Source organism: Marmota monax, unplaced genomic scaffold (assembly GCF_021218885.2).
Source record: "Marmota monax isolate L192 unplaced genomic scaffold, Marmota_monax_Labrador192_F-V1.1 WCK01_AAM20220418_F8-fsc00007, whole genome shotgun sequence".
Lineage (NCBI taxonomy): Eukaryota > Metazoa > Chordata > Mammalia > Rodentia > Sciuridae > Marmota > Marmota monax.
In genome coordinates this window covers 24,198,992-24,216,866 of record NW_026692781.1, presented here as the reverse complement: position 1 = coordinate 24,216,866, position 17,875 = coordinate 24,198,992, and the positions used below count along the sequence as shown (strand labels likewise).

General features: G+C 38.5%; 1 protein-coding gene across 5 annotated transcripts in view; it reads right to left on the bottom strand.

Moving 5' to 3' along the window:
• Myo1b (myosin IB) overlaps nt 1–17,875 on the bottom strand; it is a 171,244-nt gene that overhangs the window by 13,162 nt on the left and 140,207 nt on the right. For 3 of the 5 annotated variants that reach the window (XM_046447331.2, XM_046447333.2, XM_046447332.2), the window contains exons 18-25: nt 14,948–15,148; nt 13,324–13,417; nt 12,162–12,311; nt 7,908–7,976; nt 6,190–6,276; nt 5,814–5,900; nt 3,932–4,018; nt 748–822 (exon numbers count right to left, since the gene is read on the bottom strand). In XM_046447331.2, the coding sequence (XP_046303287.1) occupies nt 748–822; nt 3,932–4,018; nt 5,814–5,900; nt 6,190–6,276; nt 7,908–7,976; nt 12,162–12,311; nt 13,324–13,417; nt 14,948–15,148 (850 nt within the window). The remainder of the gene's footprint in view (nt 1–747; nt 823–3,931; nt 4,019–5,813; nt 5,901–6,189; nt 6,277–7,907; nt 7,977–12,161; nt 12,312–13,323; nt 13,418–14,947; nt 15,149–17,875) is intronic. The other 2 variants (XM_046447334.1, XM_046447335.1) reach the window with 2 other exon arrangements.

The following is a 17,875-nucleotide window of genomic DNA, read 5'->3' as shown; positions in this document are numbered from 1 at the left end:
GGGTGCACAACTAAAACACCTCAGTGGGGTGTGCTGCTAGGCTATGTTTGGTAGGTTTGGCGTACTCAGTGTATTATCTATATCATATTTTCAATATATGATGAATTAATGGGAGTCCTCCATCGTTAAGTGGAGGAGCATCTGTTCATAACATGCCAGGCATTGTAAGAGTTTCATAGCATTACTCCATTTCAATCCTCATAACAGCTTGGAGGTTATTGCTATTATTATACCCATTTTACAGATGACCAAACAAAGTTTGCAGAAGCTAAATAACTTGCTAAAGTAACAAATCTTAAGCAGCAATGCAGGCCAGTCCCAGTGTTTGCACTCTTTTCCCCACTGCATTCACTTCTCTAGAAGCAAAGGGCAGGATCCAGCCTCACCCAGCCTTGCTTTCCTTTACCCCTAACTTGTTTGCCCTGTTGCAGCTCTTGAGGTTTAACAGAGAAAGAGTCTGACTTTCCTGATGAATCACTTTCCTCCAAGTTTTTTCTGTCAAAGAAGATGACAATTTTATGAATCATGTATAGGCACCTACATCTTTCTGACACAATTCTACTGAATTTGGGGCATGGGGAATGATACAAAAGATAATTAACTCTGTTCAGTTATAATTTAAAATCGTTACCAAAAAAGACACTGTCACTTAAAAAAATTCACAATTTACTGAGTTTACTGAGTTGGTATTAGCAAGTTCTTAATCCAATAAGGTTAATTAGCCATACATATAAAGTGTCAACTTACAATTCTCTGAAGCGTAAACTCATAGATTTTCTTTCCAGCATTAGCTCTGAAGAACTTCCTGTATTCTCTACGTACCTTTAAGAAGATGAAGCAGATCTGTGGTTACAGCGTGGCCAGCATGTGATCACAATGATACACCTCTCTTTTAAAAAAAGACAACTTGTGAAACAAGCAATTTATAAGTGTCCTTTCTGGATTGAGTAAACTAATGAAAGCACACTCAGATGGTAGATCTTAAGTCAGAGAAAAAGAAATTGAGAGATGCAAAATGATAATATCAAAATGAATGGATGTTTTAAATCCTATTAGTAAGTTTTTTAAATAGATGATTTGACAAGAAACATTTGTGCAAACTTGCCACAAATTAAAATACACTTCAGAAAATATTATATAAGATAATCTCCCTTCAGTTTTTTTTAAACAAATGGGGGAAAATATCTGAGGAATTATATTGATATTTCCAAAAACCTTGCATATGAAGACAGAATTTACTGAGAACTGAATGTGGATAAAAATAAGTATTTAAAAAGAAGCTTTTAAACTACCATTATCCTCCGTTTAATTTACACTTAATGTTATCATAGCACTTAAAACATATATTATGGTTTTGATTCACTCTCCCATGCTACATTGTTTTAATTTATTCTGTATACTGTCTAACGAAGAACAATAACTAAATGAGGTGTTTGTGAATGAATGATACAGCTAACTTTGAAATTGAGAAATATTATATTTATTATCATCCTAATATAAATGGGAGAGCCAGGATAGAGCAAAATATTACTCTATTTGAATAATCCGGAATTAAGTAGCTTTTTCTTTTGTTGCCAATTTCTTAGGTTTAGATGCACATGTTCAAAATATTTCTACATTAGAAAGCTACCAACCTACTAACCAAACTCAGTTTGTACATAAATATCTTACTAGTTAAGACTGTAGATTTCTTTTATAATTTTCTTGGGTTTAGCAACAGTGAGCCCCATTCCTACAAGTAAAGGACCTGGTGGGCCAGAGTGGTCACTGTTGAAGAGACAGGCATGTTCCAAACTGCCTGAGTCCTGCGGTCCCATGCCACCTTCCACCTGCTGCTTCTCTGTCACTAGGTTGGTCCCTCTGGGCATCTGAGCCCCAGACCCACTATACACAACTGAAGATTATTAATATTATTATTATTTAAAATTTATGCCATATGCCATAAAGGCAGTTCCTCCTTGTATTTATATTCCACTTATAATTTCCCTTTTAGCCATGGAATTGTTAGATTCACAAATATTTTGAATCTCCAACTTATGATGCTAGAAGGGAAATGAAGAAATTGAAAATTTCCTGAAATTATAATAGTACAGGAAAGCACACAAATTAAGGTGGAACAAGTTGCATGTGAACATCTTTAAACAAGGGATTAGAAGTTCTGCTGTGGTTAGTTCTATCTAGTTGAAATTCATTATAATAACTGAGCTCAATGCAACATGCTTTTTGATATTCTACAGAATATGTCATTTCTCCCCAAAACATAGACAGTAAAAGGCTGGTGACAACATGCTGGTATATACAATGGAGACCTCTCGTGGGCACCAGGAGTCCTAAAAGGTCCGGGTTCAGTGTACTTTGTAATCATTTCCAAAAGAAAATCCAATCATTTCAAAGGGCAAAGCTATTGTTCATATCAATATAATCCGCTTTTAAGAAAAAAAAAAGGTAAAATTAATCTCATTTTTGGACTCCAAAGAAGTTTAATCTTATTTTGTAACAATAATAGTGGTAACACATTAAAATATTTTTGCCTCATTGGAAACTGGGGGAAAAGCTATTTAACTTCTGCTAAAATGACATTTAATATCTACAAGCTGAATTTGTATAGCAGGTTGCTAAATGCACACCTTGAATGCAAAAACATTTTGAAATAATATGCAATTAAACCAAGAACTGAAGATAAACATATTTATTACTGATAGAAATTATTACAGAGTAAGAATCCTGACTCATTGTTGTTTACTTCCCTTCTTTTTATGAAAATTACAATGCAAATTAGAAGATGTGACTAAAATAGAAAAATGTTTAGTTTTGTTTGGAGTCTAAAAAAAAGCAGTTACCGAACTTTTTCAGAATTCTTCAAACAGAACATCTGTTAAATTCACATTTAAGTTACTTCTTAATTACTTCAAAAATTACTTCATGAGTAATCAGGATTAATAAGGACATTTTAAAGTTTATAGGCTGAACTTTCAGGGGAAATTGTAGAAAGTTCAAAGATTCAGGGATATTTCTAAGGGTTGTTCAGATTCAGAGTCAATGATTTCTCAGTTAATATTTAAATGTTTAGAATAAGATTCAGTGTTATCAGATTAAAGTAAAAATAATGAAGAGGAATACAGTATTAAAAAAAGGGGGGGGGTGTCTAATTATCCCCAGTAGGCACTATAGATAGATGATTTTGGATGATTCCTTGAGGTGATTAGTAGTTGAATATTAAGAAGGCCAAATCTTCACATTGTCTGAAAGTCATTTTGAAGGTTTTCAAAGCTCAGTCGTATTTACATATTTAATTATGTGTACCCTTGTCCTACTGCAGCAATAAGCATCTCTCTGGAATAAAACCCTGCCCTAATCACAAGGCATTTGAACTTAAAGTTCTCATTAACTGCAAGATCCACTGATCTCTGTCATCTCATTCATGAAAATCCGTAAGTTTACTGACACAAAACCCTTTCGTGTCTATGCTGAACAGTTAAGATGATGCTTGCTTTGAAGAATGCTGGACTCCAAGCAGCCTTTAGAGGAGCAGAAGAGGCAGATGCAGGCAAAGGAAACCCGCTATGCCCAGGCTGGTGACTGTGAGTGGCTGGTCAGCTTTCAGCTCCACCATTATGCTCTGTCTCATGATTTAAAAAAAAAAATATATATATATATATATATATGCTCAAAAGATTAACACAAAATCAAACTCAGGTGACAAAGCGTCTTTCATAAAATATGCCACATTGTGTATGACTTGACACCTATTAAATTAAAATCACAAAAATACTAGCATACATGTTTCTTCTCAAAAAGAAAAATCAGGCAAGATGACATTTTATAGACTGTGCAGACCATCAGCAAGCATTATCAGTAGTTCTTTCAGGGTTAGTAGGTGCTAGGCTTTACAGAGTTCACCCTGGGCAGAAAGAAGTGGTAGAGGAAGTACCTTCAGTCCAAGCCAGTAAGCCCAAATGACAGCAACCGCATGCTTACGCCTAGCCTCCTCCTTCAAGCGTTTCAATTCCCTTCGAGCCTAGAATGTTTTAGATAGTAAATAAAAGAGACAGCCCAATGCAGACAGCACAAATGACCAGAAAAAGATACCCCACCAAACAGAAAAGCCAATTTATGAATAGGATTCCAGAACGAAAGAGGAACAGAGCAAAACCACTTCAACCCAAGGGATTGGTGTCAAGCTGGTGAGGCTGTTCGTGATTCTGCTCCAGAGGAGGCAATCTGTGTAGCACCCAAGGTCATCATCCCTCATTCCCCTGCCCATTCTTCTCCTTTTTCCCCCCTCCTGTTCTGGCTCTTTCTTTGTTTCTTTCTCTATTCTCTTATTCCTTATTGAAGCCTTAGAATGGTGAGTGACACAGTGACCACTAGATTTCCCTTTTGCTGAGAGTACATGGGGCCACAGAAGCTGTGAACCTCATTTCAATGAGTAAAAAGGCAACTCTCCATGAACAACCATTTGCAAAACTGAAAAGAATAAAGGTTGCTTCACTGAAGTGCAAATTAAAAAAAGAAGAGAAAGAAAATTTAAAAACTCAAATAATTTTTTCCAGTTGAAAAATTAGTAGTAGTATGTATAAAAATTAAATGTTAGCTAAGGTCCCAAACAGGGAAATATATTGGAGATTGAAACAAGGCAAAAAGTGAAATAAATACCTTTCAGGTTTGTAAATTAATCTTAGGGAAACATTAATGCATGCTATCTTAAATGGAAAAAATAGGCTTAATTTTTTAAGACATCATATATCACATGACTTGGAAATAAGCTTTATTAGTGGAGAAATCTCAGCAAAAAAACATGTAAAAGTCCTTCTGCCCCTGCGAGGACATTTCCCTTAGATGACGAAAGGAACTAGTTTGTTTTTCACAGATGTTTTAGGAAAAACACTAATGAACAATTTTGGTTAGTTTTTGGCAAACTGAGCTCTTTATGCAGGCAAAGGTTGACTTTTCTCATTTTTTCTCACAAGATGGGCTCGTAATGTTGACAAGGTAGACTTAAAAACAGAGGACTCTGTGGATATTTGTGTCTCTAACTGGAATACACATTTTTAGCAAAGATGACCTTTGGTTTTCTAAGTAACAAAAACATCTAAAAACCTTGTCCCTTGGGGTATGTGAAATGTTCACAGAGCCCACGACTCTGCCTGGGGATTAGGGAGAACATTTCAGGAGGCCTTTGTTTCTGAAAGCAAACAGCTGATGGTGAAATTCCTGGGATTCTTCGGTGGCAATTATAGCTAGCTTTGCATGAGCACAATTTTCTGTGAAATCAAAGATGATAACTCTTTTCACATGTAATATTTTGCTTCTAATAATCAATAGCTGCCACACAGAGCCAAAAAAATCACAATTTCATTCATGGATTAATTTTTAAGGCATGCATTAAAGGCATTTTCATTGCCAACACATTGAGGACTAATTCAAGTCCAAATCTTAACATTCCCAACATGCCCCCTACCCCCACCCTACCAAAAAAAAAAAACCCTCTATAAACGCTGCCAGCATACATCAGTGGAAGGGTGGGGGGTGAGAGGGAGAAACCAAGCATGCAGGTTACTGAAGAGTTTTTCAAAATTAGCAACTATATACTAATGCCTTATTAGTAAGCAATTAGTTGTTTTGGTCTACACATGCCTAAGCTTCCTATGCACACTACTCATACATCTCCAGGTTTATTAAATCTGGCTGCCAGGACATGCACCAGGCTGAGTCACTACTGATTATAATCATTCATCCCCTCATATGCTAGAGAGAAAGATTGATTACTGCAGAATTCCAGAATGGAGTAATGGGACGCGAGCACCAAGTACCTTAGATCCAAGCCAGTAAGCCCAAATAACTGCAATAGCATGTTTATTCCTAGCCTCCTCCTTCAGCCGTCTCAGTTCCCTTCGCGCCTGTGATGCATTTGAAAAGGAGTTACAGAAAAGTTTAAGGCAGGAAAGGTTACTGCTGCTCCCCAATGGAGAATGAAAAAGAGAGACACACCAGTCACCACCAACGGTAAATGGGTAAATGCAAAAGCATGTGCCACCACCCCACACCAAAATGTTGGCAAGAGTGAGAGGCAAACGCGTGCTCAGTAGCTTAAGCCAGTGAAACATGTTCTGCCCCTTGAAGCTGAGGGTCCATGGCTCTGTGCACGTCACTCCTGGCCCATCACCTTCCTCTGGGCCTCTGGCCTACCTGGGTCCCATGCCAGTAGGCGGCAATGGTTGTGGCTGCCTCCTTACAGCGTTTCTGATGTTTCAGTTCCCGTAGGATTTTCCGAGCCTAGGATACAGAATTACTCAAATAAGGGAATGTTAAAATAAAAAGAAAGAAATTCATAGTAACCAAGAGAAAATTCTGGAAGAGATGAAAGTCCTAACACCCCTAACCCAGTGAAACATCAACATCTTAAAGAAAGGGAAGCCCAGAACAGTCTGAGACGGTCAAAAACAACAGCATTGAGCCTGACAGGGCAGTTCCACCCTCCCCCCGCCCCACACCGGGTAAGAACAGCAGCCTCCTGGCCTGAGAGGCAACAGGAAAAAATCTAACCACAGGGATGCAAGCTGGCACACATCAGAGGAGAGGAGAGTTCTCAGAATGTGGTCAGGGGAACTTTAGAGAGAGTACCTCTTTGATCATGACCTGTCTCGAATATAAGTGTAGCTATTCTTTTTATTTAAAAGAGGTTTTTAAAATTTGCTAATAACATTGCCCACACTGATCCCAAACTGGTGGCTTCTTTTCAGTAATGGCTGGGAACGGATTTTATGGAAGCCAGGGAAGTATCCGGATTGGAGGTGGACTCCAGGTCCTGCCTCTGCAGTTTCTAGCCTGCAGACTGAATCTGAAGGTCCAGTAATGAGGTCAGGGAAGACCCAGCAGGCAGCAGTCACTTACTCTGCGTGCTCAGGTCTGCATTTTGACAGTTTTCTGTGGGACAACCAGGGCCTCCATGGTCAGTTTAGACAAAGGTCCACCAATGCTGCTGGACTCCTGGCCCAGGGTATACTCTCTGAAGAAACCCTAAGCCTGGACACACCTGGAGCCTCAAAGTATCCTGTCTAGATCCAGACTATTCCATAAAATCTCCCAACAGCAAAGTGGTCAGCACAGGCTCTGAGCAGAAAGTTCACAGACTTTTTCTGTACTGGGCAAGATAGTAAATATTTTTGGTTTTGTAGCTGGATGGTCTGTGCAATGAATGAATGTGACTATGTCTCAACAAATCTTCATGGCATTAAAAGCTATATTTTATATTAAATTTTACATGTCATGAAATCTCCTCTTTTGTTTTTTCTTAACAACAGTTTAAAATATGAAAGCCATTCTTGGCTTGCTAGTTGTATCAAAACAGGCCACAGGTTAGATATGGGGCATGAGAGACACAGTTCATTGAACCCTGAGCTAAGCTATGGAGGAAGGACTGGAACCAGGTTACCCAACAGTGACCACTCCTTGTTACCCTCTCTCCACTAGACATGGCTAGAGTGAAGGATCTTTTAGTCATGACAGGGCAATCTGCAAGATGGTCATATGGAAATTGGTAGGCTGGGGGTGCTGAAATCACACAGGACTCACAAGCATGGAAGCAATGGCTGTAAGACCTCTCTGGGCCACAGCTTCCGTCAAAAACCTGGGGTAAGGGAATACTGAGATCATGTCCAGTATTGTTTCAAGAACTTCCTGCTTGGAGAACAAAGCTCTCAAAAAGAAAGCTGGTTAGAAGGAAGCAGCCAAGACATGGCCACCAGGGCCCCCACTTGGCCCATAATGTTTATTCTTCCCATTGGATTGTTTACTGGGTAGGCAGGAGGCAGAGGAGTCCTCCCCTGCGGCGTAAGCCTAAACACATCATCCTGGGAAGAACCCAAAACCCCCAAATAAACAAAGCATACTTCTTTTAGACTCACCTTCCAACCCCGGATATATGACTGAATTACCAAGGCAGAACTCTTTATCTGCTGATACCTCTTTTGTTGCTGTAGGATAAAAGAGGAAGATATTAGCAGCTGTATTTATATATATATATATCTGTGATGCGGACACTGCAAGGCTGAGAAAGGATATTCACTCACTTAGTACAAAGGACCCTATATTATTCACACTTCTTCTGTAAGCAAACATGTCAAGAACCAAAATAATGAAGTCTAAAATTACTACAGTAAATTCAACGTACACATCAAAATAACAAAAAAATAACTTCCAAATGGCTTAGGAGCCATCCCTGTCAACACCTATTCTCCACTGTTCTAAGGCTGAGCCTCATATTCTGATGGACCCATCTGCTTTTGAGTGCTCTCTCTTCTTGGTGTCACTTGTCACATGCAACTTATTGGGCCCACCTTGAATCTCCCTAGTTTCCTTTTAAGTTTGTTGTTTTCACCCTGCTTCCAGACAGGAAATCGGGTAAAAATTTCTGTACACCAGTATCAACTGATTGAACATTTATATATGGAGCCCCCATTAGAACAAAACCATGAAGTAAAGGTGAGCCTGATTTCATTCTTGCCTTCAAGGACTTGAAGAGGACACATGTCAACAGCGTAAAGGATAAACAATCCCTGGGAGTGACAGAGAGCAGACAGCTCAACAAGAGAGCTCAGAGCATCAGAGTTTCTACAAGTAGAGGAAGGTTAAACTGGAAGACCCAGTAAGATGCCATGCTTTGGCTCAGTGCTCAGAGACCTTGCTCACTTCTAGGGCTGATGCCTCATATTAGAAGGTCCTGGAACGCCCTCCCTAGAAAAGTGAGCTCTTACAGCATTTAGTTTGTAGTACATGCTGAGACATGGGCATCTCTGATGGAAATTTAGCAATGCTGTCATCTTTCACTCTGGAAGCACTAGTTGCTCAGCTCCTGTTTGCTGAGGTGAGAGATGCCTTCAGGATCCTAGACTCCATTTTGGAAGATCAGATGAAATGGGGAAGATGGGCAGCAGAACAAGGGGGAGCCAGCAGGGAAAGCCCAGAGATGAGCTTTGGATGAGCCACTCACCTTCTCTGGGCTTCAGTGCTTCAGTGGTCAAATGAGGAGCTAAGAAACATCTATGATTCCTCAAAGAGTAATATTCCAAGTACACAGGGACAAATTAAATCTACAAGGTCTACCATCACTTCTGGCACCCATTTGGTACTTCTATATTTTCTTTTCCAATCCCTAAATTCTTGAGAGTTTCTTGAAATTATTGATAAATTCTTGAAATAACTATATCTCACTTTAAAGTTTATCTCTATGAAATACCACAGAATATGGAATATTTTAAAATAATCAGTAAATGAAGACAAGAGTTCAGAACATCTTGAGTTACTCAGTTGAAAGGAAATACTGAATTGATCACTGGCTTGAATAACACATAGCTAACTTCTTGAGGTACTTAGTTCAAAGTTGAAACAGATAATAACTCTAGAGGAAAGTTAATCCTTTCTCTAAAAATGGGGTATTGTGAGGCTGAGGTTCTAGCTCAGCAGCAGAGTGCTTGCCTCACACATGTGAGGTACTGGTTTGATTCTCAGCACCACATAAAAATAAATAAAATAAACAGACATATTGTGTCCATCTTTAAAAAACAACAACAACAACACACAAAAAAAAATGGGTATTAGGCTGGGTGTCCTGAAGCATGCCTGTAATCCCAGCAGCTTGGGAGGCTGAGGCAGGAGGATCACAAGTTCAAAGCCAGACTCAGCAACTTCGCAAGGCCTCAACTTAGTGAGATCCTGTCTCAAAATAAAAAAAATGAAAAGAGCTGGGGATGTGGCTTGGTAGTTAAGCACCCCTGGGTTCAATCCCTGGCACCACACCCAAAAAACTGGGCTGCTGATTTGTTTCCATTCTGCAAATTAATACTGTTTATAATGTCTACCATTGTGAATTAATGATTTATAGTAACTTTTTTCACCCAATGATATAAAAGCTCTCTACTGGAGGGAGGTTACAAATACTACTTGGTGTTTCTGCTTCTCTGTATTGTCTAGCCACTCCCAAGAAGGTCCTCCTCCACCCTCCCATCTAGTTATATCCCATCTCCATTATTCTTGATCTTGGTTCTCCATTTCTATCTCACAATGATCTGCAATTGTCCTAATTATTTATTTTCTCAGATGCACCCTTACTAGGTGTAACTTTAGCAAGTCAGTGATCAGGCTATTTTGTTTACCTTGCTATTTCCAGAGCCCAGTACATTTGGTGTTTCAAAACTATAGAATTAAAGATAGATGAATTCAGTATTCTCTTAAACTTGGGGTTTTTATGATGATTGCAAAAAAAGGAATAGCAAAAGGGCCCCTTGCAGAACAATTATTTGCTGGTCTTCCCTTTCTAAGCCAAACAGAAAACAGCATTGTGAATCTGTGGAAGAGTTAAGTAGTGCAGTGTGCATACAGAAGAACCCAGTGCCACCCAGCTAGGTGATAATAATTCTCAATGCCTTTGTAGAATGCACATGAATGAATCTGTCATTCACATAGCTAGACAGGTTCATACTTTAAAACTTGTACTGCTGGTTGTAGTCTTTTTTTTTTTTTTTTGGTGGCCCTAGGGATTGAACCTCATGCTTCTGAGGCAAGTGCTCCACTACTGAGCTACAGCCTCAGCCCTTTTTTGTCACAAGCCATCCATGGGCTGTGTGTGAGCTATGTGCATTGAAACTATATGAGGGGACAGGTCTGGCGTTGCACACTGATTGGGCTGTGCGATGTAAGTGTGCCTTTCCTCTCGCTCTGCCGGTGATCCCTCACAGCACCTGAGATAGGTATGATTTGCCAAGATGTCAATCAATCTGCTGACCACAAAACATCACAAAGCAAGACTCCACCTTGGAAACATTATCCCCTGACTTATTTGGTGAAGAACATTCCATCGAATCTCCTTTGTGAGTCTCCCCTAAAAAATAAAGAGATTCCAGGTGTACACTCTCCCTTTCCAGCACTGTCCAGTGTGGAAGCTGACCCTTAAGGTTGCAGAGCCATCTTACCCTCAACATGAAAACTACTTCTGTGGTGCATGATTTCTCACCGTTTTCTTAACTTAATGTTGCAGACAGCTCTTTTGAACCCAGCTCATCTCGTCAGTGTGGACAGCTGGTGAGACTTTTATTTTATCATTAGGCAGAGTCTCATTAAGTTAATCAGGCTGGCCTTGACCTTGACATTGTCTTGCCTCAGTCTCTCAAGTAGCTGGGATTACAGGTGTGTGCCACTGTGTCCCCAGTTGGTTGTGTGTTTTAACAAGGGTAAGCAATTTTAAAGATACTTAAAAACCAAGCACGTTTTCTTTGGTTTAATCATTTAAGTACTTCACTAATTTCCAAACCTTGGAAATAATACACTAAAATGTATTACACAAGAATAAGTAACCATTAAAAAAAAAGCCTTATAGCAAAATCTCTCTGTCACTGAAAAAAAAAAAAAAAGAATAAGCTGAGATTTGACTCCAAATTTAATCATTTCCCAACTCACTCTGTAGTAAAGAACAATAAAAAACACTTGGAAGAGGTGTTCTTATCACTAAAATTCATTTTTCAAGAATACAACTCAATTTCAATCTAGCCTATGGGTAACCTCAGGCTTCTTTTAAATCTGTGTTGTGCCTCCAGCAAACGTCTATAAAAAAAGTGAGAAAGAAAGTTCCAAAAAGGAATTCCATATTAATCAAGTAAACATACTTTATTATTGAATCTTTCCCCAGAGTTAATATGGCCAGATATATGAAGACTGAAGAAAAAACAGAACTCTACTAAAACACAGCTTTGGCTTTCTGGAAATCAGGCCATCTTAATGCTGCTACTATAAATATAGAAAAGTCAGTCATTTTGAAAAACTGACCCAACCTGAGTGAAAAGGTTAATGACATTGTCTTACCCAATCTTATGTCCAAACTAACAAGGTAAATTTCTTGCTATGTATAAATTGGTATAGTCAAGCTTGGAAACATCTTTGGACTCAGCTCCCCATTCTGCCATTTGCAGCCATATGTGGCCATGGGGAAGTTACTTCACACCTCAATGCTTTAGTTTTCTCAGGCCTAAAAAAAGGCATCTTAAGAACATCCATCTTAAAAGGTTGTTGAGAGAATTAAATATGTAAATACTATACACATAGTAAGTATACGACAACTGTTGGCAAATTAGCATCTCTATTTCAGATTACAATTGACTGAGACTCACCGCATATCTCCTGTACCAGGCAGCAATCACAATTTGACTTTTCTTCATTAGCAGGAAGTGTGTGCGGCATTTCCAGCCTCGATAAATCTTCTGAATGAGAGTGGCCAAGTCTTCCAGCCGCTGCTTCCTCAGATCTTCTAATTTGAATAACTAATGAAGAAATTATAGGTGGACTTATCAAAAATCCTCCAAAACCTCATGGCATACATGACAGTAATTCTCAGAAGGTAAAATGGCAAACTGAAATCAACTACATTAACACACAGGATATGGATCATAACTCACAAGAAAAATATTTGAATGGATTCATGACAGATGCAGTTTGTATTCCAATGATCAGCATTTATGACAAATCAGAGAGAAGCTGAACTGAGTTTGTTTACCTTTACACTATGAGGACCCAAACTAGTTTAGATTGAGCATCCACAATCCCAAATTTAAAATGGTTTCAAATCTGAAACCTTTTGAATATCAATGTTGATGCTCAAAAGTTCTGGATTTTGGGGCACTTCAGTTTCAGATATTCAGATTAGGAATTTTAGCCAGTAAAATCAATACAAATATTAAAAAAAAAAAAAAAAATCCAAGACCTGAACCCAGTCTTTTGGATAAGGGACACTGTACCTGTGATAGGAAGTGAATGGTGCCAAATTTTCTCTCCTCAACCATTTAAACCCTCTTCAAGTTCTCCAAATTTCCAATTATCAAATCAACTGTTACGCTAATTGAACTTACTCTAATCCATTTATGAAAAAGCTCCCTTGGAGTTCTATATGGTAGAATTTTAGAAATGTTCTTTAAAGTTTTAAAAATTTTCAATTTTGTCTTTGTATATCTCTAAAAGTAGAGTTAATAGTTTCTAGTAACAAAGACTGGTTTTACTTCCCATTTGATGTGAATCAGGAAGGTTTCATCTGGTTGTGACAATTTCTTTATGGTTTCTTAAATGGGGCACAATCTTTTGGATTGAAGATTTGATGTGTCTTACATAACACACACACTCTCCACTACCCTTACTCGCACAATTTCTTGGACATGCACAGATAAACATAGGAGTGAAGCACTCATGGTAGCATTTCAGGTAATGTCATGAAGTCAACTATTCTTTAAAAACTTGTCTATGAGACTCTAAAGTTCAGAGCATAAAGGTTTGATTACATACTGTTCTTGGGTTTCGGATGAATATCTTTGATCTACCAAAGGAATATTCTTCTTCAGGAATCTCTAACTCATTAAACAGAACCTCCACACCAGACCTAAGAAAAATAAACAAAAATTTTTATTACAATAAATAGTTTTAGCTTATGTCATGATATCAAGTTTTCAGCTTTGTTTCTAAGTAATCATTCCTCCTGAATGTTCAAGACTAAATTCCACAACTTAAACCAACTCTACTAAATACTAAAAAAGTAAATTTGTGTTCAAAACTACGTATTCTAAGAAAAAGTGGTATGAAAGCCAATTTCTTGATTACATTCAGATAATACTTGTATCAAATAGACACACATTGTTGTATCAACCAGGGCCAAAAGGCTGTGCAAGAAACTCAGATCCATAGTAAGTCTACTCAATTGATTCCTGAGACATTTTAAACATTGTGGCTGTCACCAGAGGCCCAAGGGATAGTGCTCAGAGCCAGGCCAATGGATGCTAAAGAACACGAGCCTTTCATGGTGGATCAAGGACTGGACCATGGTTTCAACTTGAGTTTTCAAAACTTACCTCACTCTCCCAACCTGTATACTAGGTACCAGACAGGTACTGTATTCTGACACTTGTTTACCATAATACCCAAGAAATCAGCAGTGGGAACTGAAATATTACCCAGATCCTACATTATTTGGATACTGAATTAGGTATCAGAGACAACACCACGACTGGATTTTTTCTATTTTCTTATAACATAGGGTGTGTGTCTTAATTGCTTTTCATGTTCCTGTGAAAGGCCAGGCCCACAGAGAATGTGGAGACAACATCAGTTAGTGAAATAAAAACCCAAGTGCTGTCCTTATCCATAAAGCAGGAATAAGGCTTCCTACAGTATTCAGGAAAAGGGACATTCTCTGATTGGTGACAGCAGAAAAAAGGCCACTACAGAGACGAGGCCTGATTTTTCTCCTGCAGCAGCTGCCCACCAGTGCACAAGTTCTCTCTGCATGTGGGAAGCTGTTGGGTGATGGAGATGCTCAGAGAGCTGGACTTGCAGTATCCAGAACCCTGTCTGGGACTGGAATGCAAGCAAAATTCATAACAGTCCAGCTGAAAGCCATACAGTCCAAGGACCAAGCCATGCTCTCTAATCCAGCTGGACTAGCAATAACACGGAAGCTGAATTCTATCTGCTCCTGGCATCTACTTCTCAACTGGGGCAGAAACGGGCAAAGAGTGGAAACTATACCCCACCTACCAACTCTCTCTAGAGTTAAATTCCACATGTGAAAAGCAAAAAGATGAGAGTGCTGATCCTCAATGCCTCTAACTCTACCCTTTAATGATTTTATACAAGCATACATGCCAAGTATAAATTGCCTCTTACAAATCAACCACAGGCATATTTTAAAAATTTATCAAAATGTGAGTTCCGAATGTGGATTTGGAAGGTCCTGTTTTGACCTTAAAGAAAACTGAGACTCTATGAGAATTAGCCAAAATGGTATTCTAATGAAAGTCTACAAACCAATTTTTTATACAATTCTGTTTTGCTTAATAGCATATGCAAAAACAAAAACAATGTTATTAGTATTCTTTAAAGATTCATTATTCCATATGGTCAATGAACTTCTTACCTTGCTGGTCCTTTCCAATGAGGCCATGTTTGTTTACAAAGCATTTTGTATCTTTCCAGGCAAGGTTCATAGGCCTGCCTGAAGGCATAGCCTGCCCGTCTTACTCGGACATTCTCCAAAAGACCCAGGTATCTGATCTGATGACACACTAGACTCTCATTGAAGATGTGTGCTGCTTTTTTATCATTCGGCTTGATACACCTAAAAGATTACAAATATTTTAGGTTTTAAACTCTCCCTCTATGGTTACAACTCTACCATGTTTTATAAAATACTGTGTCTAATCATTTCCTAGCAAAACAACTCTTTGTTATTTGTGGGAAACCTGGTCATTTCTTTAGTAATTGTTTCAAATCATTATATAATAAACTAAAAGTAAATAAAATATTACATACGTAGCAATTTTTAACAAAAGAACAAACCACTAGTATATATAATGTCATGGAAGAACACCAATTACATTTTGTTGAGTGAAAGAAGTCAACCAAGAGTAGGATCCCACTGTATCAAGTTTAAGCAAAACTAAAGCAAGTCAGGACTGTTATATTTGGAAAGAGGTAGTGGTGGAGATCAAGGTTGAAGGAGGACAGGGAGCCTTCTGGGATGACATTTAGTCTGGGAAAACATTTTAGTCTGGACTGGGTAACACACATGCATATATATGTAAAAATTCAACAACAGGCGGAATTAAGACTAACAAATATATATTATACCTCAATGAAAAGACAAAGCACGGCACTACCTCCATATATATGTATATTCATGATGGTGGTGGTGGTACTAGTGATTGAACCCAGATCTTGGCACATGCTAGGAAAACACTCTACCACTGAGTTACATCCCCCAGCCTTTTTTATTTTGTTTGGAGACAGGCTAAATGGCCCAGCTGGCCTTGCACTTTCAAGCCTCGACCTTCTGAGCAGCTGGAATTGAAGGCAAGCACCACCATGCCTGGCTCTCTGCTCCTTTTCTACAGGGTATTTTGTTGCTTAGGTAAAGACTACATTCCTAGCCTCCTTTGCAAGTAGTTGTGGCCACGTAAACAAACTCTGACCACTAAGATCAGAGCAGAAGTAATGTTTGCCATTGTAATATCTGTGTCCTTAAAAGGAAGGGACCTGATGTCCCCTTCTTCCAGTTAAGCTGGACTTCAGCTTACCACTGGATGTGAAAATTGATATTATGCACAGCCATCTTTGGTTATGGGAATGAAGAATATACCTGGAAATGGCAGAGCCACAAAAGAGAAGGAGCTATCCTTTTAGCCGTGGTGTTCTTGCACTTAATAGTTACACACACACACACACACACAAAATAAATGCCAGTATTGTTTAAGCCATTATTAGTTTTGGATCATATTGCAGCAATCCCTCTGTCCTAATACAATGGTTAAAAATTCACAATTATGGTTGTCTAACTAGTTTTGTCTTGGTGTTTTATGCTTTCACCATCTATAAACATAATGCCCACTCTTTGGCTTAAATAAGGACAAACAGATCAATGGATCAGCTTAGTAAGTTCAGACCTATACCCCTACCCATACATTCAACTAATTATCAACAAAGTCACCAAGACAACTGGATGAAAAGAGGGATTTTTCTCCCTATGAATGTATGGTGTCAAAACAACAGGCTATTTATATGGCAAAAAAGCAGTAAACCTAAATATGAAATCTGAAACTATGAAGATTCTAGAAGAAAACATGTTATCTTCGAAACCTCAGGATTTATTAAGATTTCTTAAATCTTAATATTAGAAAAATCACTAACGGAAGAGAAATAAAAAAACTTTCTGGAACGGTGGAAATGTTTATGCCTTGACCTGGGTGGTGGTTACCAACTTATATGTAGAATGGTTAAAAAACTAATTGAACTGTTCACCTAGGATCTGTACATATCAATCAATGTCAACAACACCTCTGCTGGCAGCTGGAAGTTTGCTGGGGCCCCCCAGCAAACTTCCAGCTGCCAGCACACCTCGATAAATCAGAGTTTTTTAAAAAAATCTACTCAATGGACAGTAACAAAAGCAACTGATCACAAAAAATTTCCTGGTTGTTTTTTGGAAACTAGATTTTTCTCCCAATTTATGCTCTAAGTTGATGACAATCAAACCAGAGTGATTTTTGCCTATGTATGTTTCTTCTGATATAAATATCAGGTAAAAAAAGTCAAACACAAAACTCTTTATTACTCTAATTTCCTCATAAGTGAATTTTCAAACTGGGTGTGGGTAGGCTCAGGTCTGGCCCACCACAGAGCATCCTTCCTATCTTCTAGTTCACACACATGGTAAACTCTCATCCTAGTTGGTCTTTCCTGAATCTTGAGGTGAGTACCTAAGATGTCCCAGAGACAGGGAAAAAAGAAATCGGAGGTTTAAAGGATTCTTTTATATTGACTTGAAAAACTTCAGGCTATTTTAGGAGTCACTGGCTCTCCTGGTCCACAACTCTGCTTGGAAACAAAGCGTGCGACTTCCTAACACAAACCAGAGTTGCACCCCAGCTCCTCCTGCCTCTTGCCCTCAATAGTAACATGGCTATAGTCATTATCAAAGGAATCCAAAATAACAGCAACAAAAAGAGCTTTCTGCAAACTCTGATCAGGAAAACCATTTTATATTTGTTCCTTAATTGGTCATTTAAAAAAGACTAAACATATAGAAAGTTGAGAACCCCTATGTGCCAACCACCTAGTATCATGAAATATCTATCATCCCCACATAATTTTTCCCCCCTTCCTTATATTTGGGGAAAGAAAGGTAGTGGAGCATTATGCAAGTCCACCCCAGACATCATGATATTAGATCTGAACTGTGTTAGTTGTCCTGGGCTTGGGCTACTCTCAGAATGAAGCAAACAGGAAAAAGATATTCCTTGAGTGTTCTCACATTTGTATTGTCAAAGCATTTGGTTGTGCCAGAAAT